Source organism: Eutrema salsugineum, unplaced genomic scaffold, assembly GCF_000478725.1.
Source record: "Eutrema salsugineum unplaced genomic scaffold, Eutsalg1_0 scaffold_12, whole genome shotgun sequence".
Lineage (NCBI taxonomy): Eukaryota > Viridiplantae > Streptophyta > Magnoliopsida > Brassicales > Brassicaceae > Eutrema > Eutrema salsugineum.
This window is the reverse complement of record NW_006256895.1, coordinates 701758-724855: the sequence shown is the minus strand read 5'-3', so window position 1 is coordinate 724855 and position 23098 is coordinate 701758. Positions and strand designations below refer to the sequence as shown.

The 23098-nt window shown below is 36.0% G+C and overlaps 2 protein-coding genes across 2 annotated transcripts; both read left to right on the top strand.

Annotated features, from left to right (window-relative positions):
- Nucleotides 1-11776: 11776 nt before the first annotated feature.
- LOC112089272 lies at nucleotides 11777-12178 on the top strand. The gene has a single exon (XM_024160343.1). The coding sequence runs from the start codon at nucleotides 11777-11779 to the stop codon at nucleotides 12176-12178; it is 402 nt and encodes a 133-aa protein (XP_024016111.1).
- Nucleotides 12179-16204: 4026 nt separating this feature from the next.
- LOC112089271 lies at nucleotides 16205-16996 on the top strand. The gene has a single exon (XM_024160342.1). The coding sequence runs from the start codon at nucleotides 16205-16207 to the stop codon at nucleotides 16994-16996; it is 792 nt and encodes a 263-aa protein (XP_024016110.1).
- The last annotated feature ends 6102 nt before the right edge of the window (nucleotides 16997-23098 follow it).

Genomic DNA, 23098 nt, shown 5'->3' with positions numbered 1-23098 from the left:
CAAATACTGTCATTCGTATATAAAATTCAAATATATACGACTGATAAATCTACCATAAATAACTAATAAATCTACCAAACACAAATCATTTTTCAAATAAGTTACCATTAAATGACTAATAAATCTACCAAACCACATCGTTTTACAAATAAGTCTATCATTAGATGACTAATAAATCTACCAAATGACATCGTTTTTACTCTAAAATAATTTTACCATCAAATAACTAATAAATATACCAAACCATATTTCATTTCCTAAATATCTACCATCAAATAACTAATAATCTACCAAACTACATATCGTTTTTCAAAAAAATCTACCATCACATATTATGAACTTTACAACAAAAAATACAATAAATCTACCAAACTACTTATCGTTTTCCAAATATATCTACCAAACTTACCTGAAACAAAAAAAATTAGGGTTGCGGGTTTTACAGAAAAAAACATACGCCGCCGTCAACCTCCGGGACACCACAATTTCTTCGAAACAACATCTGTCCAGTGCGGTTGTGCGCGATGCGGCGAGAACGCCGCTTAAGAGTCGTGCCAATATTTCCGAGATCTCTAACACCAACAGTAAAACTCCTCCTCCGCCAAACAGAAAGTAGAAGACGAAGGGAAAGAGGAAGACGAAGAAGAAAGAAGAAAATAAGAAAAATGAGGATATATGAGAAAAAAAACATACCTGAACATGTTTCTGAACGGCGATTGAGGCAAGATCTGTGTGGATCTGTGAAACAAAAGGAAAGCTTTGAAGAGAAATCTGCGAAAAAAGGGAGGCTGCCAAGTTATGAAGAAGAGCAGCTCCATGGGAGAAAAAAAAAACGGCGCAGGAGAAAGAGAGAGAGAAGAAGCTGAATTAGGGTTTTTTTTTAGTTTTTGGTTTTGTTTTTTTTTTTCGTTTTAAAAAAATGGTTTTTTTCGTCAAAAAAAATTTCGATTTTTTAAAAAGTTTTTTTCGAAATTAAAGTTTTTTCGAAAAAAAAAAATTTATAAAAAAAAATCATATGGCATTTTCGTAATAATATTCAACATCTGGATAAAATGGACTTAAACCAACTTTATACGGTTAGTCTAGTAAGCCCTTCAATATGTTAGGTTAGGTTTGTCATTTTATTAACCTTAAAGGTTAGTCTGAGGAATTTTCACTTATACAAAACAGCAAGAGAGGATGGAATTGTAAATGCCCCCACAGTTTCAGTCACATTCTTCTTGCTTTAAGATTTCTGATCTCCTTTCTTCAGGTTCTCCTTATAGTTCCCCCAGACTTGGATTTTCGTCCAGGTTGTGAATCCATAACTCCTTAAGTGAATACCTATTGCCTTGCCTCAAGTAATTTCGGCTTCTAAGACTCTTTTAGGCTTTTAGTTTCCTTTCCTTTCTTTCTTTTTCTTTTTTTTCGTTTTTTTTTTTGGAAAGGGAAATGCCTTTTGATTGGAGTATAAGGGAGCACGAAATTTACCTTTGAGAATGAGCTTTTATCAGGCATCATAAGATTTCTGGCACACTCCCTTCTGGTCTCTTTCAATCTTTCTTTTGAGTGACTGAAAACTATGTTGTTCCTCCCTCTCCGGCGTTTTTGCACATATATGTCAAATTAGACTTAAAAGAATGTAGGAGGTTAGAACATGAAGGTTTGGGTTAAAGGTGTGGTACCAGCTAAAGGTGAACTGGCCATCTAGGACAACAAAGAGTGGTAACAATAAGGTAAAGATGTCCTAGATGTATATCATGATGCCTTTTATTAAAACCATTGATGAGAAAATTAGATGTCAAGATTAAGTCCAAGTAAAATAAGCTAGTATATCCTATCAGAAAAGATCTTCATGCATAGAAGTCCTCTGGTGGGATTTCGTAGTGTAAGTACTCTAGCTACCGCCTAGTCTAGTACTAAACCTTGAAAGAGCTTTCATGAGTGATTGGTGTAGAAGCAAACAATTTGGTTATCATCATCGATTTTGTGATTATTCCCTAAAAATGTAATTGACCTTTAAAAACACTTTTTGAAACTCAAAAGACTTTTGAAAAACTTCAAGAAAATCGATAAAAAATTGAAATTTTTTAAAGAAAATGCAGAATGTAAGGGCTCATGCAAGAAAAAGTGGTTAGAAAGGGATGAAATCTTCCCCCAGACTTAAATCACACTGTCCCCAGTGTGAAATAAATCAGGCAAGAATGAGAAACAGAGTATGTAAGAATTTAAAAAGATTAAGGAAGAGAGAACTTACCTGGTGTTGGTGATGGATTGTGAGGTGGTTGTGATGCTTGATCAAACTTGGATGATAGGGATTCAAAACAAATTTGATCAAGATGGTGGTGGAAGTGGCCAATGGTGGCCGGCTGGTGCTGACCGCGGATGAAGACATCCCGGCCGCGGTAGGATGCGCTCTGGCTGCGGTGGAAAGCTTGCTGGCCGTGGCTCTTCTTTGGCCGCGGCTGAACCTTCTTTGGCCGCGGCTGAACCTTCTTTGGCTGCGGTCAGCCTCTTTTCTTTTCTCTTTTTTTTTCTTTTTTTTTAATGGCATACTAAGGCCTATCTAAAATAAAAGAAAAATAAAAATTTAATAGAAAAAGAAAGCTAAACAAAAACAAATAAGTACCTAAATGGGTTGCCTCCCATTAAGCGCTTTGGTTTATAGTCCTTACCTAGAGTTTGCAAAGAAAAAGATTTTCAAATAGGATCTTGTCCTAAGACAAGTCATTTTCGAAATCCTCCTGTTCTGTATTGCAGGTTCTTCACCACTCTAGAGTTCTTCTGGTTCAAATGCCTGTGCTTTATGCTCTCCTCTTTTGCTCTTAAGTGGTGTAGTTTCATAGAAGATGTACTTGTCGATATTGGCAAAAGAAACTCTCATGTTTGGCCAATCCATGATGGCTCCAGCAGTTGCTAAGAAAGGCCATCCAAGAATAACTGGATAAGAGTCATCTTTGGTCTTCACTATATATAGATCGACAGGGGCAATGCAATCTCCAATCCTTAGAGGAATGTCTCGGGCTATCCCTCTTGGTGTTGCACTTGAATCATCTGGTAAGCTAATCTTTGTCCTGGTACTTGAGATGTGCTTAATGCCAAGTCTCAAAGCAGTTGTTTTATATATAATGTTAATGCAAGCTCCAGAATCACAAAGAATATTGAGGAATCTTTCACCTCTAATGTCACAAGAGATAAGAAATTGACCTTTGTCTTGAACTTTGTGCAGAATTTGAACTGGTCTTCCCTGTGGATGATCTGGTGCCTCAAATGCAGAATAAGAATCAAAATAGAACTTGGCAGCATCGAACTCGATGATTGAATCTATGTATGGCATTTCAATCCTCTTAGGTGATTTATCCTCCACATCTATGACATTTGGTTCTTCTTCTGTGATCTTCATGCATGGGATGTAAGATTCATGCTCTTCTAGGTCTGCAGAGTCTTGGTGATGTGAGCTAGCTCAAGGAGGGATGGAGGTCTCCTTCGGATGGAGACGTCGCACCCGCTGCCAAGTCTCTTCCTGCCGCAGGTGAAGCTCTCGCGGCCGCGGTGAAGATGGGCCTAGCCGCGGTCAACACCCTCGCGGCCGCGGTGGGAATCCTGAGGGTTGCTCAGCTGCTTCTCCTTCTTGGTCTTCCAGAATGTCTTCAAGGTTATTCTAGGTGTCCATTGTAGGATCTCCTGCATCAGAATTGGTTGATTCTCCTTCTTTTTGCTGACCATGAACAAGAGAATCCTTCTTATGATTCTCAAAGGTCTTCCTCACAAAAAGGTTTGTGTCTCCTTGGCACTTAGAGAGATGCTTGATGTCAGAACTAGTTTCCATGCTCTTGTGCTCAAAATTTCTTAGGCGAAATTCAATCTCTTGAAGTTCATCATCTGTCCTTCTTTTGTACCATGAAGCGATTTCATTGGCCTCCTTGATCTCTAGCTTAGCAGCCTTGACATCGATGGATCCTTGAAGGATATCATACTTCTGTCTTGGCTGCTCTTCCTCAAAAGCATCTATCTTCCTCTTTAAGGCAGCAATATATTGAGAGTGCAGATCTTCTAGCGATTTCACATGGTGAGTGAGGTCATCGATCCTCTTGTACAGGGTAGCTTTCGTAACAACTTGGAAATCAATGTATTGATTCAGCATAGCTCCAAATCGATTCAGTTGGAGCGTTAATCGATCAGCCTCAGCGTTTTGGTAGGGAATCTGATGAGGAAGAGGATGAGATGGTCGACGATTCACCAGGTGTGGCGAATAGGGCTCATCTCGATGATGCGGAGGTCGCAAGTCTCCATGGTGGTGGTTCGGATTAGGGTTCCAAAGATGATGATCAAAATCACGCCTGGAGGGTGATTCACATGCGCAGGGAGCTTCACACAGGTCACAAGACCTTCGCTCGGGGTTAGGGTTTCTCCTTGGATGATCCATGCTTCAAAAGTTTCTGAAACTAGGGCAAACAGAAGAAAGAGTAAGCAGAAAAAGAAAAATTAGGGTGTTTATGAATTTGGTTTACTTCCTATGTTCCTTAGGCAGAAACTCGACATATATATAGTCTTCTGCGGCTTTAACCTCCCAGGTTTAGACCTCTAGAAACTATAATCCTCCCCGGCAACAGCGCCAAAAACTTGATGGGCTTGCGGGCCTAGGGTTGTTTTTTAACAAGCCCGTTGGTCCTCCAAAAGTTTTAAATTTATAAAACCCTAGTGTCTGCAAGTCCACAGATGTATGTTGTAGGACTTAGGGTGTCGATTCACAGGAAGGATGTCTAATCTGCGAGAAACAACAAACTAGGAAGTAAGCAAAGTCATAAACAAATAAAAGTTTTGGGGTTTTTGGTTAAGATCCTAAACTAAATCTAATCTAATATTCACGAGAAATGCAATGCATGATGAATTGTTAAAAGAACATCTAAAGCATATCGACTCAAACTAAAGACTCTTAACTTCATAGGTGGCGATTTAGACTTCTCCTGTTTACTCTAATCAACGTATAATGGTATTTCCAATTAGCTTCCGGGCGATTTATCTTCATCTATTTCTGGGAATCTGCATGGAACTAGAATAGACATATGTATGATTAACCAACTATCATCACCTTAATCAACTAATCACTTAGATCTAGCAATTAACTCTCTCTCTCTCTCTCATGCTAAACTTAAGATCATGCATTAGACATAGAATTCATCTGCTCACATCTTCTCTACAGGTAGCTTTCGACTCCTATAGCGACTATGTTTTTCTGAAGCTAGGTACGGATGATCTGATACAACACTCTCGTGGCTCTGATCGATCTTAGGCTCAGAGAATAGGTCATGAATCTACTCTCATGCTTTATGAAAAACTTAGAAGAGATGAGATCCAAAATATAGTCTAGAACAATAGAAATCCTAATCGATATATATGCTTGTCGATATCTTCAAACAATTTGAGTCTCTGGGACTAATATACATGATGCAATGAATTATGAAAGACATAGAAGAATGCAAAAGAATGAAACTGAAAAGTTAATAAGATAGAAAGGAGAAAGAACAATGGATCTGGGGAAGAATCCCCATCTCCATCGCCTAACCCTAGAAAAACAGAGTTTGGTGGCTCAAAAACTCATTACAGGAGCACACACCCGTTTAGGGCTGCTAAACAATGTATTTATAGGTCCTAAGGTCTTCCAGATCTCATTTAGGGCTTCTCTGATGAGAAATAGCGAAGTGGGCTTTGATATTGGGCCTTGTGGCTCGTCCTAAGGTCCACCATGGGTGAGAGTCTTCCAGGACAGGTAAAACATGTGTTTTCCGCGGGTGAGAGTCTTCCAGGACTGGTGAACTGGGTCAACTTGTTCTCCATGTATCTTTTGATTGCACTGTTGGATCTTTGTGATGTAAAGTGCTATGGAAATCTGGTTGTCTCCTCTTGATTTTTTTCTAAATTTGAGCTGGATCAGACGGTGGGAAGGCCTCCATTTGTTACTAAACTTCCGACGGTCTGACTCTGAGCTGAAAAAGTGGATTTCTTCCATTTTGCCATCATTTTCCCTAAGTTTCCTGAAAAGAGCTTTGAAACTACAAATACATGGAAATCATAATAAAAATTCCTAAAACTGATTAAAAACTTTGAAAAAGCATTTGAAATCAATGGTGAAAAGTGGTCGGGTGTTATCACCTAGGAGTGCCTCTCTCAATATTTATAATTTTTATTCACATAAAAAGCTGCACATGACCAAGAAGATCTTGATTTTGAAATTAGACATTTGTTTAGAAGGTCAGAAATTTCTTTCCTACAATGTTTTTCTAATTCAGAGTTCATTTGTATAGGACGAGCCTTAGTGGAAATTTTTATCATTGAAATTTCCTTCGTATGGCAAATCAACAATGTGTTGTTTGCGATTCCAAAATGCTGTTGAAAAATCTGAACAAATTTCTTTTTCGAAAGGTTTTTCTAGATTTAAATTTTTTTCTTTTACTTCTTTTGTATCCAAAGCCATTTTGTTTTTTCGTAGTAAAAATTCAGACTTTAAATTTTCCAAATTGAATGTTTTACTATATATTAAAGAATTTAAGAAATTTTCTTGTATTGAGCAAGCTTATATTAAATTTAGACTTTGGTTTTTTGTTGTTTCAAGAAATTGAAAAGATAGTTTTTTGTTTTGGATTTTGAAGGAAATTGAATCATCCATAACTTTGTATGGCGTGATTCAATTTATGAAGGGAGTTCCCAATATAACATTTTGGTATATATCATCTGTCAAGACGAATGCAGTTTTGATGAATATATTATCTTTTAAAACTGAAGCTTCTGCTTTATATGTTATGCGGAGTTTGAAATTATTAGCAGCAGATAATTTTCTCGTGTTTCTAGATGAAAGCATTTTGGAACAAGCCCAGACTTGATACAATTAAGATCAGCGCCTGCATCAAACAGAGCGATCATATCAATTTTGTAATTTTCAGAAAAACAAGTGTGATTTTTATTTTATATTTTTGGGAAGTGATTTCTCTTAAAATACAGGGGAAATTATTAGGGGCAGACTCTAGAGACTATATTTATTCTTTGAGATTTGAGATCATCTTCTATGTTATCTAGGTTATCATTGTCTTGTTCATCAGAACTAGAATCATGATTCCCTTTGATAGAAGATATAATTGAGTGAAAAATACTCAGAATCTTTTTTTTTGGCTTTTGTCTAAGAGTTTTCAGATCATTTTTCACTTCTTTTATTTCCATCCTAAGATCTTGAATTGTTTTTTTCGAACCATCTTTCTTTCTTTTGTTAAGGATTGTGGTTAGATCATAAGATGATTTTGAAGATGTTGGATTATTAGGCTTTGAAGGCTTTGATGTATTTTCAGATTTTTTAATTTCTTTTTCGTTCAGGGTCGAAAGGATTGTTTCTAAATATTTTTTGTTTCGTCTAAGGATTTGAAATGGAATTCAAGACCTCAATCTGAAATTCTTGATCTTTTGTAAGTACGTTTATTTTATTTTCATCAGATTCAGAGCCGGATGATGTGTTTTTTAGCTCATCAACTTGTAGGGTTTTTTCAGAGGATAATGATGAATCAGAAGCATTACCCGCCGATGATGAGTGATCTAGCAAAAGATTTGATATTTTACTCGAAAGTTCTTCTCCAAGGCCGAGTTCTTGGATTTTTCTGTTAAAACAGCAGAATTTTGAATTGTGACCCTTTTTATTACATTCGAAGCAAGTGAGGTGTTTGTAGAATGACTTGGGGGTTTTATTTCTTTTGGAGTAAATATCTTACGAGGTTTTTTTTCAGGAAATTTCGTGAGATTTATGATTTCTATAGGTTTTCGAGTATTTTCTGGGTTTATTTTTAGAGTAGTAAGAATTACTGCAATTTCCTATGCAGGATTTACTATTTTTGCTGGGATCAGTTTCGAATTGTCTACAAAATGAGCCTAATTCTACTTTTGTTATTTTGAGTTCCCATTTAAGATGTTTCTGGAGTTTTAGATCTTGACAGATCTTGAGACCTTCTTGTTGAACAATACTGATCAATTCTCCATACGTGAAATCATCATAATCAATTATTTGGGTTCCTGTGGAATCTCTAATTTTATTTGTAACTTTTTCTCATAGAAGAGTTGGAAGTCCTGCGAGGAATGTTTCTTTCCAAAAAGGTTGGTTTGAATCTTGGTGGAGTAGAACCCTAGTAAGAAAAGTGTTTTTATACCATTGGAATTCACTAAACTTTTTGCATTTAAGGTTTGAAAGGAGTTCGGCGTTCTTATCTCTAAGTACTGAGGGATCTCCTATGAAATGTAAGGTTATGGCTATAACTAAGGTGGCTACAGGATCTTGTTGGGGATTTCCAAAATTATCTAGTATGGGCACATTATCCTTATCCGTTTTGACCGGCATCTAGGATTTCTGAGCGTTGCTGATTGTTTAGGTAGTTATCCCACCATCCTTTAAGCTGGCATGAAAAACCAGCTACTAGGATCTCAGCTACGGTTCTATCCTCATTTCCTACTTGAGTTCTGTAGGCATTTGCGGCCATTGTCATATTTTGTAGGAAATTTAAGATATTGTACTCAGATATTCCATCGATATTCCAGTCATAAACTGAAGATGAATTGAATCTAGATTGTTCTATTGTCGGGATTTGACCTAGGTCAGGGGCAGAGATTAATTGAAGATCTTGATGGTTTTTCCTACCCAGACGGTTAATCTCAGGGATTAAATTTTGTTAAGAGGATTCACTAGCATAGGATTCATTAGCTAGAGTATTTATTTGGGCTTTAGAAGTAGGAGTATCGGGAATATTGGATTCATGTGGCATGCTATTTTCTCCTATGTCTATCTTACTTAGTTGGCTTTGGAGGGCACAAATGAATTCTTTATTTGTCTCTTGGTAAGTTTTGACACTAGAGCTAGAAATTTGGAAAGGTTTGAATATGAGTTTTTTTTTTCTTTTCAGGGGTATAATCTATTGGAGTGATAGGTTGATTTTAAATTGATTTTTTTTTATTGTATCAAGCTGTTTGCCTATTGTTCCAAGATTCGTATTTGAAAAATTATTTTGGACGATGATATTTTTGATATTAGTCTTATCATCATCTTGGGGACGTTTAAAAGGAATCACTTCAATTGGTGTTTCCAATAATTCAAGCTTGATTCCCTGTTGAGGGGGGTGATTGGAACGAATAATTTTTCCATTGGCAAGGGTTTCCCATTCAGGGATTTTATTGCGAGTGGTGATTAGATTCACAGTTTTAGAAAAGGGAAAATAGATACTATTTTTGAATGCATAGTATTCAAACCAATTGAAAAAAAAAGTTGTATTTTATGTTCATAGAGATATTTATAAAACTCTTCTTGGATTATTTTTCTAGTTTTTAAAAAGTTTTTGAAAAACCAAAATTTATTTTGGGTGTTATTTTTAGAGTAAAATTCATTACATAAAACTCTTTATCGATTTGAAAATCTTTTTCTAAAACATTTAACCCATTTATCATATTATCTGTATTAGCTGAGAAAGTAGAACATGTTGGCTCAGATTTTGTAGAAAAGTCATTATGTTGAAAACTACTTTCTGCTTTTTAAACGGGTTTTGGGATTTGTGTTCTAAAATCAACATTTCTTAAAACAGAATTTGGAATATTAGAATTTGAAAACCGTGGTTGGAAATTTGGACAATTTTCCATTCTGGAAAAATATTGGGCTAATTGGGAAACTCTTCCTAGATCAATAATTTCTGGAAGAGAGGAAGATTCGCATGTGTCATCATCTATGTTTTCATGATGATTTCTTATGAAAGAAAGTTTTACCTTTCCATCATGAAATTGTTCAATATGTTTTAAACGTGTATTTGGCTCTAAAGGTTCATGGGGTTTTGTAGGATTTGGTTGGACAACTCCTTCAAGGACCCATTCATCAGAAATATTTCTTTCTTTCCATTGAATAGATCTTGGAATTACGGAGTTGGATCTCGAAAGATCTGTTTGTAGTAAGAAGGTTTCACCCTTTTTACTCGAAATTTTACTTTTGAAGAGAAAGCACTCATCATAGCTTTATGATGAACTCTAAAAATTATAGCAATTGGAATAGATCCTTCTATTATTTCATAATTGTGAGTTTTAACTTGTAAACTAGAGATTTTAAGATATTTTTTATCTTTTAAAGATACTGTAAAATTTGGATAACAATCTAATGAAATTGGATCAGTACACAAACTTGATTCAATAGAGCTTAATAAATAATCCTCAAATATTTTAAATCTCGTATCTTTTAAAATAGGTAAAATTGAAGTATTTAATCCTTCTTTTGAAAGTGGTTTAATTCCAACTTGAACTAAACCAATATGTATATATTTGAAACCGTCTTCTCTATGTCTTTTTAAAGCATTTTCAGAAAAAAATGAATTGTTGCAAAAGGTTTTGTAAGTTGTATATCTCGTTCTTGTGTTTTAATTGAATAATCTGTTCTTAGAAAAATTAATTTTGAGATTTGATAAATTTGTTCTTTATGAACTTTTGGAGTTTATCAATTATCAATTGAACCTTGGAAATTAAATCATCTATAGTTGTTTCATGACTAGTGATGACTCTTTTTTAGTTTCTCAGAGACTTCCTATCAGACCTAGAAGAAGAGGCGAACTCGGACCTGTTTGATATTGATATTTTAAATAAACTCATTTTTAGTATATTTAAGAAAAAGTTTTATAACTCCTTACAATCCTGTCTAGTAAAAATGGGACTTATAACCTTTTTTTAGACTGGCTAAAACACTCAGGAAAATAAAATTCTTTTTCCCAAAAACTAAAAATAATATTAATAATAGATCACATGAAATTTAGACCTAAGACTCTTAATAAACTTAATATCTAACTATCTCTGATATTTAAATATCTAACCATCTCTGATATATATATATCTGAAATAATAAGGTACATAATCTCCTGAGTTGTTTAATTAATCTGCATATCCTTATTTAGCATAAAATTTAAAATATCATAATAAATTTTACTAAAAAGATATATATATATATATATATATATAAATATATATGTGTGTGTGATAATATATATATATATATGTATATTTATCTGTGTGTGTGTGACAATATATATGTATATATGTATATTTATGGAAAAATTATTTTTTTATTTATTAAAATAATATCTCTTTCTCTCTCTCTCTCCCTCTATATATATAGTAATATAATTTTATGGTCAAAATATTTTACAGATTTTATACTATATACATTTATGGTCAAAATATATTTTTAAGTAAATATTTTCAAATACAGATATGTTGATATCTCTTTTAGACCATGCTTATATAGCTTGAATACCTCAAAATCTTAAAGGATATTTTTCCTTTTTTAGTTTATATTTTAAAAAATAATTATGACTTGTAGCTATATTAGTGGTGGTGTTGTATCACCACTCAAATTCAAATTCTATAATAAATATTGTTTAAAAGGAATACTTACCTTTTAAAAAAAACTATTTCCATATCCTTTAATTTTAAGTACAGTGAAATTAGCTTAAAATTTTTAGACTTAATTCAACAAACGATTTAATTAAAGAATGCATCATCAATATAGTATTTTTCTTCTCTATCTTTTACAAGCGTAAATTTTTAATTAAAAGCTATTAATAACAACTGTAAAGAGGTATTAATAAAAAAATAAAAAGAGAGATAATACATTGTAAATCTATATAGTCCTCCAAAGACACTTCTATGTTCTCATAAACACTCTTTACTTCTCTTGCTCTCTCTACCCCCTCTCTAGGTCTCTCTTGTTGTTCATTGTTAATCTTTCAATATTTCAAGGTCAATGAGTGATAACTCTCAGCTGCGTGGAAGACTACCACATGTGGCTTCTCCCCATCCAAAGCGGCCCTACAAATCACTTCGCATAAGAGCTCAGTCCCCTGAACCAGTTGAAGAAAATTCAATGGATAATGAAGCAACTGGCTCGACAGAGAAGGGAATGAAGCCGAGGAATGACAATACTTCGAGAAAAGTTCCCTACAAAGCTCTTCTCATCAGAGCTCGGTCACCTGAACCATATCATGAGGAGAATTCAACAGATAGTGAAGCAACCAGTTCACAAGAGTCAGAAGTGAAGCCAAGGAAGAACAATGGTGCGAAAAAAGATCTGAAGAACAGATTAGAGACAAGGAAGAATAACACCCCTAAAAGAATCGTTTCCCATGAACCAGAACTCAGACGTTAAGCACACAGTAGCAAATCCATGCAACCAGAGGAACAAAGAAGAACAGTGTTATCTCAGAAGGACCAGAAGTGAATATTTTGATGTAATTAAACCATATATAAGTACTAAGACAAATAAGAAACAACATCTGATCCAAAATTTAGTTGTTATGTTTCATTTTCTGAAATGTTTGTTTTTTTTTTTCTCTCAAAATGTAATGGGGATGTGTAATATGCATGCTGAGAATCTTTGCCCAATCTTATGAACCTCAGTCGTCTTTAATATTGGATTTATCAGTATACACATAGATTGGTGGTTGTGCCTTCACTATATTTTAAAAAACTTCAATATACAGATGATGCATTTAAATCTAATATATAATAGTTAAACAAGAAATATCAAATGATGACACCTCATCTTTCTATAACAAATCAACAATAAAGATGTATCAAATTATTAATTACATAAGAAATTATTTTATTTAAATTTGAAATTATTTAAAAATATCAAATTTCAGAGTGTTTGCAAACATTTCCTTTGATTCTCTTTGCCTTGTGTGTCATATCCAGTGAAGAAGTCGAACCAAATTCATCAAAGGTCTTTCCACAACCTGTGGAGTCTTATCGATTCCACAAGCCTTGAAACACTTGTTGTTTGCAAGGATTATCAGTCCCAGTCCAGTGCTTGAGCGTTGATCTAGGGAGAGGATTCTATGATCATATCGAAGTCTTTTCACAACTTCAATAGTCTGACTGGACATCCAACTTCTTAATATCAGCGGAGAAGGATTTGTACTTAGGAGGGAGACTATGGTAGAATCCATCAATCTTCTCATGTAGTTCCTTAATGTTCTGATTGTGCTCTTCAATAACTTGTTGAAGCATAGCTTCAAGTTTGTTCACTTGTTGGATAATAACACCGTGTTTTTACCTATTTTTACTATGGTTTTAATATGCTTTTACAAGTATTTTATTCGGTTTTAAATGTTTTTACTATGATTTTTGTATACTTGTAGTATCAGGACTCTTTTCAAAATATTTAGATAAAAGCATTATAAATTCGATATAAACCAGATTTTCGGCTTAGCGTCAAACCATCAGAATTTTTCGCTTCAAATAAAGACCTTTTCACCGTCTGATCCAGTCCAAACCTCGAGATATTCAAAAGGGATCCACCAGCTTTCTATTACACTTGATTTGAGAACGATCCAACTGTTTAATCAATAGATACATGAACATCAAGAAGTCCCATCAAGCAATCCGAGGAGCCCCCAGCCTGAGGCGCAGCCAACGAAACTCCGACCACGGCTCGAGCTCCTCCACCATGGGCCAGCCTATCTTCGTCATGCAAGCTCATTCTATTTCCATCTGATCTCAGCTACAACACCATTGTTTCCAATATTTTGGGGTTCTCCTCTGTTTCTTTGATGATCTTTGTTGAACCTAACAGATTTTTCTTCTCTATCTCTCTGTTGATTTTCGTTGATGTTATTCTGAGTTGTTTAAATCAATATCTGTTCGGCCAAAGGGATGTGGTAAAAGCCTCCGTAAAGCCCTAAAAGTCTGCTTTGGTTAACGATTGATCTCCCATGGCTGATCATGTTTTGAAAAAGAGACAGTAGAAAGCCTGCTCTGATACCACCTGATGCAGTCAGAAATCCCTAGGATTAGCAAACACTAAACCTACTTTGAATTCAAGTTCACTAGCGATGAACTTGAAGAAGAAAACTCTGTAAATCCATCAGAATAGAGAAAAGTCTCTCAGCTTGATTAATTAGAAAATAACGTGTCTTACAAATAAACTAGAGCATCTATGTATAGAGAAACGAAGCAAAAAAAAGGAATTATCAAAATAGTAAAACTTAGAAAAAGGAAAAGATAAAATATTACATAAAAAGGAAATAAAAACTAAATCTCTCCTACGTCAGTCTCCTCCACCTCTAAAAAAATATTCCTCAAATTCTCTTCTGTATAAAAAATCCCATCTACTTGATACTCGTGAATGTTAGCTACATTGAAGGTATTAGGAATGACGTTCATCGATTCTGGGAGAGCCACAACATAAGTTTATCATTGATCTTTTGTAACATCTTGAATGGTCCATACTTGGAAACAATGGTGTTGTAGCTTTTTCCAGTACGATGACTACGTTGATAAATAAAATTAGCAACGCCAGCATAAATCAGCAAAGAGGCAGAAGATAATAACCAACTAGGGTTCCAAGGGAAGGGAGCAATCATGATGTTATTGTGGAAGATCCGAGTTATGATAAAGAAGAATTCATGGAGAAAGAGATGATCAAAAACTTCTACAGTATGATCTTGCTTTTTCGGTAAAGAAAGATGTTCCATTATCCGGATCTTCAAAATTGGAGAAAAAAATAAATCCAGAAGGTGTAGCTTTGATTCCATTATTCTACGAAACTTCAGAGTTGGAGAAGAAGAAGGTGTATTTGTGATGTTGTTCTTCCAAAAGAAGAAGTTTCAAGCTAGTACGTATGATAAGCTGCAGCCTAGAAATTATGGTCCATTCAAGCAAGATGTGATTCTTTATCAAAAAAAGAACTCGAGATACAACAAACAGTAACCTAAAAACTATGGTCCATGCAAGGCAGATATCGTTTGTTATCAAGAAAAGAATTCGAGGTACAACAAACTACAACCTAGCAACTATGGTCCATGCAAGGCAGATGTGGTTCTCTTATCAAGAAAGGAACTTAAGGACGAGTTCTTCAGAAGTGGAGAAGTCTGATGTAGGAGGCTAATCGTTATGTTTTTTTTTTTAATATCTAGTTTTTATTTCGTATTTTTATTTTTGGTTTATTTGGGGTTTTTCCTTTTCAGTTTAGGGTTTTGTTTTAGTATTCAAACAACTTTTGAAGTTTACGAAAGTCAACCTTATTATGATTTAATCAAATTTGAGAGTTTTCTCTTTGCTGGTGGATTCCTGTTTCTTTCTGGTGGATTCCATTTTCTTTCTGGTGCATTCTAGAGCTTTATCTTTCAAGTTCATCGCTTGTGAATTTAATTTTGGTTCTACGTTCAGTGCCCTCTTTTCCTAAGGTGGAGTTAGAGAACTTATTCTCGAAGTGAAATAAAGTCTCTGTAATCATTTTCATGCTTAAGTGGTGTTCTGATGAGTCAAGACGAAATTGTTCTATGTCAGAGTTAAGTCTGAAGTGAGTTCAAATTTTATGGGTCTGAAACCCAAAATTCATGACTTTTGTCTCCATGTTCTTCATGTGAGGAGATAACTTCATTAGGGGTTCTTTGTCTAAGAAATGAATTCATGGCAAGTACATGAATCTGAGATCGGGATGTGTTAGTTTGTAAAACGTTTGCAGTTAGCCGATGATTTGACCGATTATTTGCTTGTTTGTATGTTGACAAGGTCAAGATTTCAAAGAGATCGACGATTGAGGCATAATTTTATGCGTTGTTGGTGCATGTTGAACCATAATCATATCTCTAAACCAAAGTCACATTTACATTAGTTAGTTACGTTTTCAGTTATTGATCAAAAGACGCAGTGTTCTGTTTTAGAGTTGTGTCCTTTGGATCAAGAGTCATGTCTTTTCATTTTACACAAACACAACGTTTCATTTTGTATAAGTAATAGATCGAGTCTTTGTTTCTTGTATCACAAAACAAGTTGTAATACTTTTTCAAATCATTAATAAAATATCGATTACAACTATACTCTGTTTTTTTCTTTCATTCCCGTAAACACTCAAACACAAAATATCAACATGGTATCAGAGCTTATCGATTGAGAGGACAAAAGAGAAAGCACAAACAATCACAGCAAGAACAAAAACAAAGTTTTTCGCATACGATTTCGCAAAATAAGCCGAGACGATGCAAGGCTCTTCACATCAAGTGATCCCCATATTCGATGGGGAGAAGTACGACTTCTGGAGCATTAAGATGACAACCATTCTCAAGACCAGGAAACTATGGTCTGTGGTTGAAGAAGGCGTGCCAGCCGAACCAGTACGAACGGAGGAAACCCTGAAACAGCAAGGGAAAAAACGCTTAGAGAAGAAGCGATGTTGAACGATACGATCGCTTTGCAAATTCTGCAAACTGCCATTACGGATCAAACCTTCTCACGAATTGTGGCAGCATCAACATCTAAAGAGGCATGGGAGGCTTTGAAGACTGAATATGAAGGATCTACGCAAGTTCGTTTGGTTAAACTTCAAGCGTTGCGTAGGGAATACGAAAATCTAAAGATGTATGATGGAGAAGACATCAAATCATTCACTGATAAGTTGATTGTTTTGGAAAATCAATTAACTTATCATGGAAAAAAGAAAACAAATTCTCAAGTCGTTCAGAAGATACTCATTTCTCTCCCAGCCAAGTTCGATAGCATTGTCAGCGTTTTGGAACAAACTCGCGACTTGGATTCATTAACAATGACAGAGCTAATCGGTATTTTGAAAGCACATGAAGCAAGGCTATCTGCAAGAGATGAAAGCACAAATGAAGGAGCATTCAATGCCCGCACAAAGGCAAGAGAAACCGGTTCCAAACAAAACAACACTAGAAGCCGTGAGAATCAAGGCAAGAAGTGGTGTGAGTTTTGCAAGAGAAGCAGTCACACAAACGAAGAGTGTTGGAAGAAACCGAAGGAGAACGATCAAGGCAAGAATAAGAAAAGTAACATTAAGTGTTACAATTGTGGTAAGATCGGCCACTACTCAAACAAGTGTCGCTCAAAGAAGAAAGAGAGGGCACATGTGAGTCTCGAAGAAGAAGACTCGAGTGATGAAGATCACATGTTGTTTACTGCAAGTGAAATCGAAGCAGCAACAAAAAAGAAGATATTTGGTTAGTAGACAGTGGATGCACTAACCATATGACTAAGGAGGAGGGGTACTTCTCTAAAATTGACAAAAGTGTCAAAGTTCCGATCAAAGTCGGTAATGGAGAAATTGTCATGACAGCCGGTAAAGGAGATGTTACCATCATGACAAACAATGGCAAGAAGATCATTCAAAACGTGTTTTTGGTGCCTGGCTTGGAGAAAAATCTATTGAGTGTTCCTCAAATCATTTCAAGCGGTTATCGAGTGAGTTTTGAAGACAAAAGATGCATCATACTTGATGCAAAAGGCAAGAAGATAATGGAGATCCCAATGACTCACAAAAGTTTCAGAATCAAGTTGAAAATGGTTCAAGAAGAAGCTATGAATGCAAGTGAGCAAGAGAAGATGGAGACATGGCACAAAAGGCTTGGTCATGTAGGCAACAAACGATTGAAACAAATGCAAGACAAAGACTTGGTAAATGGGTTACCAAAGTTTAAAGTCAACAAAGAAGTATGTGAGGCGTGTAATCTTGGAAAGCAATCACGCAAAAGCTTTCCAAAAGAATCTCAAACAAAGACAGAAGAAAAGCTTGAGATTGTGCATACGGATGTATGTGGACCTATGCAACACCAATCACTCGATGGAAGCTGTTACTTTCTGTTGTTTTTGGATGATTATACTCACATGTGTTGGGTATATTTTCTAAAATACAAATCAGAAACATTCTTAACGTTTAAGAAGTTCAAGGCCATGATAGAGAAGCAATCCAGTTGTGTTATCAAGACGTTAAGATCAGACGGTAGTGGTGAATTCACTTCACAAGAATTCAACAAGTTTTGTGAAGAAGAAGGGATCAATAGGCAAGTTACTTTGCCTTACTCGCCACAACAAAATGGTGCAGCAGAAAGGAAGAATAGATCTTTGGTGGAGATGGCAAGATCAATGATTGTTGAGCAAGGTTTACCACTCAAGTTATGGGCAGAAGCGGTTTATACCTCGGCTTACATTCAAAACCGTCTTCCATCAAAGGCTATTGAAGATGATATGACGCCTATAGAGAAGTGGTGTGGACACAAGCCAAATGTGTCACACTTGAAAATATTTGGGAGCATATGCTATGTGCATATAGCGGATCAAAAAAGAAGGAAGTTAGACGCTAAGGCAAAGCGTGGAATCTTCATTGGCTATAGCAATCAGTCAAAAGGCTATAGAGTTTTTATCTTGGAGAATGAGAAGGTTGAAGTATCAAGAGATGTTGAGTTTGATGAAAACAAGAAGTGGGATTGGAACAAGCAAGAAGAAGTGAAGAAAATCTTTGTTTTACCTATCAACGATCAACAAAAATCACAAGATCCAACCAGAAACATCTCCAGTTCGGTTTTGGTTCAAGAAGATGATTATGATAACAATGAAGATGGAAGTGATGAAAGAGAGACATCCGAGCCTCCAAGAAGATTCAGATCTATGCAAGAGATCATGAATATAGCACCAAGGGTGGACATTGAAGAAGCGGCTGAAATCATAGAAGAATGTCTTCTAGCGCATGAAGAACCACAAACCTACAATGAAGCATGCATTGACAAAGAGTGGAGAAAAGCTATGAAGGAAGAGATCGACATGATTGAGAAAAACAAGACATAGAAACTAGTAGACAAGCCGGAGAACAAACATGTTATAAGTGTGAAATGGATCTACAAGATCAAGACAGATGCAAGTGGTAATCCGATCAAACACAAGGCAAGACCAGTAGCAAGAGGTTTTTCTCAAGAATATGGAGTCGATTACCTTGAGACGTTTACCCCAGTTTCAAGACATGATACAATAAGAGCCATCCTTGCATATGCGGCTCAAATGAGATGGAGATTGTATCAAATGGATGTCAAGTCAGCCTTTCTGAATGGAGAGTTAAAAGAAGAAGTTTATGTCACACAACCACCTGGGTTTGTGATTGAAGGCAAGGAAGAAAAAGGTGTTAAGGCTATACAAGGCTTTATATGGTTTAAAGCAAGCGCCAAGGACTTGGTATGGAAGGATAGATTCTTACTTCATTCAAAACGGTTTTGAGAGAAGTATGAATAAAGCGGCCTTATACATCTTGAAGCAAGGAGAAGAAGTGTTGATTGTTAGCTTATACGTTGATGATATCATCATCACAGGGAGCAACATTCATCTTATCAACACATTCAAGGAGAACATGAAGAAAGAATTCGAGATGACTGATCTTGGATTATTAAATTATTTTCTTGGTATGGAAATAATTCAAGATGATCAAGGCATATTTCTTTCACAAGAAAAATATGCAAACAAACTTATTGACAAGTTTGGAATGAAGGGAAGCAAGAGTGTGAGCACCCCACTTACACCACAAGGAAAACGAGAGGAAGATGGCGAAGAGTATGGAGATCCAACAAAGTATCGAAGCATCGTAGGAGGACTCTTGTACTTGTGTGCATCAAGACCTGATGTGATGTATGCAAGTGCTTATCTATCAAGATATATGTCATCACCGCACATGAAGCCCTATCAAGAAGCCAAGAGAGTCTTAAGGTATGTTAAGGGAACAGCAAGCTTTGGAGTGTCTTTCACAAGTGCAAAGGAACCAAGATTGATCGGATATTCAGACAGCGATTGGGGAGGTTCTATCGAAGACAAGAAAAGCACCACAGGTTATGTGTTTAGTCTTGGATCGCCTATGTTTTGTTGGCAATCCTGCAAGCAGCAAACGGTGGCTCAATCAACGGCGGAAGCAGAGTATATAGCCGTTTGTGCAGCAACAAACCAAGCCATTTGGTTACAAAGACTCTTGGAGGATTTTGGTTTACAGATTGAAGAAGGCATTCCCATCTTATGCGACAACAAATCGGCAATAGCTATTGGGAAGAATCCAGTTCAACACAGAAGGACGAAACACATAGAGATCAAGTATCATTTCGTGAGAGAAGCGGAGCATAATGGACTCATTAAACTTGAGTATTGCAAAGGAGTAGATCAACTCGCGGATATACTTACCAAAGCCTTAAGCGCTTCAAGGTTTGAAGAACTAAGGAAGAAGCTTGGAGTGAAGTCGAGATATGATTAAGGGGGAGTGTTGAACCATAATCATATCTCTAAACCAAAGTCACATTTACATTAGTTAGTTACGTTTTCAGTTATTGATCAAAAGACGCAATGTTCTGTTTTAGAGTTGTGTCCTTTGGATCAAGAGTCATGTCTTTTCATTTTACACAAACACAACATTTCATTTTGTATAAGTAATATATCGAGTCTTTGTTTCTTGTATCACAAAACAAGTTGTAATACTTTTTCAAATCATTAATAAAATATCGATTACAACTATACTCTTGTTTTTTTCTTTCATTCCCGTAAACACTCAAACACAAAACATCAACAGTGCATACCACAGATTTTTTTTTTAGCTTGTGCTCGGCTTGATTTATTTGATCCTATAACTCGATGTTTGTCTCATGTCAGTTTTGTTGGCATTTTTAAAACCTTATAGAATATGCCGAAGTGAAAATTATGGTAATAAAATGTCCACTGGATGTTGAGGACCGGCGTGTTAGAACACATGACTGCTGAGTTTTGGGTACTTTCGTTGATTTTAGGGCCTGCAGAGTAGTCTTGGCTTATACCTGTTTTAAAAAATATTTAAATATCTCATACTAACTTGTGGATGTTTTATGTTTTTGAGATGTCGTAGACCAGTGTACTGAGAAGTGTGTGTGTGTGCTAGAAAGCATGTACTGGGTTTAAAATGTTTACTTAAACTTTAGGATTTACGATGTAGTCTTGACTTGCTTACCCGTTTTGAAAGTAAACTTTTGTGAGATCAGGTGATAACACTGTATTTTGACCACTTTTATGGATCATAATAATGTTTTATGCAGGTGTTTTTAACTCTGTTTTCAATGCTTTTTTAATTACTCCAATGTTTTAGAGTTTCAAAAGACTTTTCAGGAAACATGGGCAAAAGATATGCAATTTGGAACAAATGAGCAATTTTGGATAAATGCAGACCATCAGAAGTATGGCAAGCGATGAAGACCCTCTCACCGTCTGATCACCCCTAAAATTTAAGACAACATAGAGGATACAACCAAACTTCTAATTCAATTAGTTTGGAAACAAGTCAACGGTTAGATCTTCAGATACTACCGATGCAATAAAGAAAGAAAATGCAGTCTCAGAAGACAGCACGAGCCGGGACCGCGACCAAAGCATAGTTCCCCGCGGGTAGGAGCACCGCGATCGTGGCCAGACAGTGTTCACTTCCCAGACGATCTAATTAAAGCCCAAGTCGATTTCTTCTATTATTTTTGAAGCCCTAAGTATCCAGGACAACTTCAGAAACTATAAATGCCCTCTTTAGGTCATTCTAAAGAGAGAGACCGCAGACTTAGAGAGAGATAGAGAGATTTTCGTGTGTATGCCTCAGAAACCCTAAGGAGGCCGCCGTCTTCGAAGGAGGAGCCGCTGAGGGAGAGCATCATTGTGCCTTCTCCTGCAACTCTCACTACAAGAAAACAAGGATTTAGTGACCACAATAACAGTCGCTACGTAGTCGCTAAAAGTCCATTTACGACGTATTAGCGACTAATTCAATTGGTCTCTAATATTGAGTTGCTAAATAAAGAAATCATTAAATAGCGACTGACTAACGACTAAAGCCTGTCGAAGTAAATTAGTCACAAATCAGTCGGTAATTGTGCGACTGAATAACGACTACGTTTGCGACTCAATCCTAATCGATATATATATGCTTGTCGATATCTTCAAACAACTTGACTCTCTGGGACTAATCTACATGATGCAATGAATGATGAAAGACATAAAAGAATGCAAAAGAATGAAACTGAAAAGTTAATAAGATAGAAAGGAGAAAGAACAATGGATCTGGGGAAGAATCCCCATCTCCATCGCCTAACCCTAGAAAAACAGAGTTTGGTGGCTCAAAATCTCATTAGAGGAGCACACACCCGTTTAGGGCTGCTAAATAATATATTTATAGGTCCTAAGATCTTCCAAGTCTCATTTAGGGCTTCTCTGAAGTGAAATGGCGAAGTGGGCTTTGATGTTGGGCTTGTGGCTCGTCCTAAGGTTCACCGGGGGTGAGAGTCTTCCAGGACGGTTAAAACATGTGTTTCCCGCGGGTGAGAGTGTTCCGGGACAGGTGAACTGGGTCAACTTGTTCTCTATGTATCTTTTGATTGCACCGTTGGATCTTTGTGATGTAAAGTTCTATGGAAAGATGGTTGTCGCCTCTTGATTTTCTCCAAATTTGAGCTAGTTCAGTCGGTGGGAAGGCCTCCATTTGTTACCAAAATTCCGGCGGTCTGACTCTGAGCTGAAAAAGTGGATTTCTTCCATTTTGCCATCATTTTCTCTAAGTTTTCTGAAAAGAGCTTTGAAACTACAAATACATGAAAATCATAATAAAATTTCCTAAAACTGACTAAAACCTTTGAAAAAGCATTTGAAATCAATGGTGAAAAGTGGTCAAAATCGGTTGTTATCAACTCCCCCAGACTTAAGACTTTGTTTGTCCTCAAACAAAACAAGATCAAATCTGGAAAAATATCATTCAACAAAAGTGAGAGGGAACTCAAAAATATCAGCAATCATACTTCTAGACCTTAATTATAGACAATGCATCAATCAGATCAAGTCTAGAAAATTCTCACCAAAATACAAACAAAACTAGTCCGTTAATCCGTTATGCGAAAATCCACACATTTAGAACTAACTTCCAGTCAACTAGCTCTTAATATTCATTAAAGGTTTCAGTGATTCTCATCAAAGGATATTAAACAAGGCATTCAAGGTTAGGTATCAAAAGGCTTTTTAATGGTAAGACTTTATGTGTTTAGGGTTACCTTTTTCTGGAGAGACCGGACATTATACAAAACAGCAAGAGAGGATGGAACTGTAAATGCCCCCACAGTTTCAGTCACATTCTTCTTGCTTTAAAATTTCTAATCTCCTTTCTTCAGGTTCTCCTTATAGTTCCCCCAGACTTGGATTTTAGTCCAGGTTGTGAATCCATAACTCCTTAAGTGAATACCTATTGCCTTGCCTCAAGTAATTTCGGCTTCTAAGACTCTTTTAGGCTTTTAGTTCCCTTACCTTT

What these genes read in the sequence shown, in the direction of transcription:
- LOC112089271 (XM_024160342.1), top strand. Translation starts at nt 16,205, where the DNA reads ATGTTGAACGATACGATCGCTTTGCAAATTCTGCAAACTGCCATTACG.
- LOC112089272 (XM_024160343.1), top strand. Translation starts at nt 11,777, where the DNA reads ATGAGTGATAACTCTCAGCTGCGTGGAAGACTACCACATGTGGCTTCT.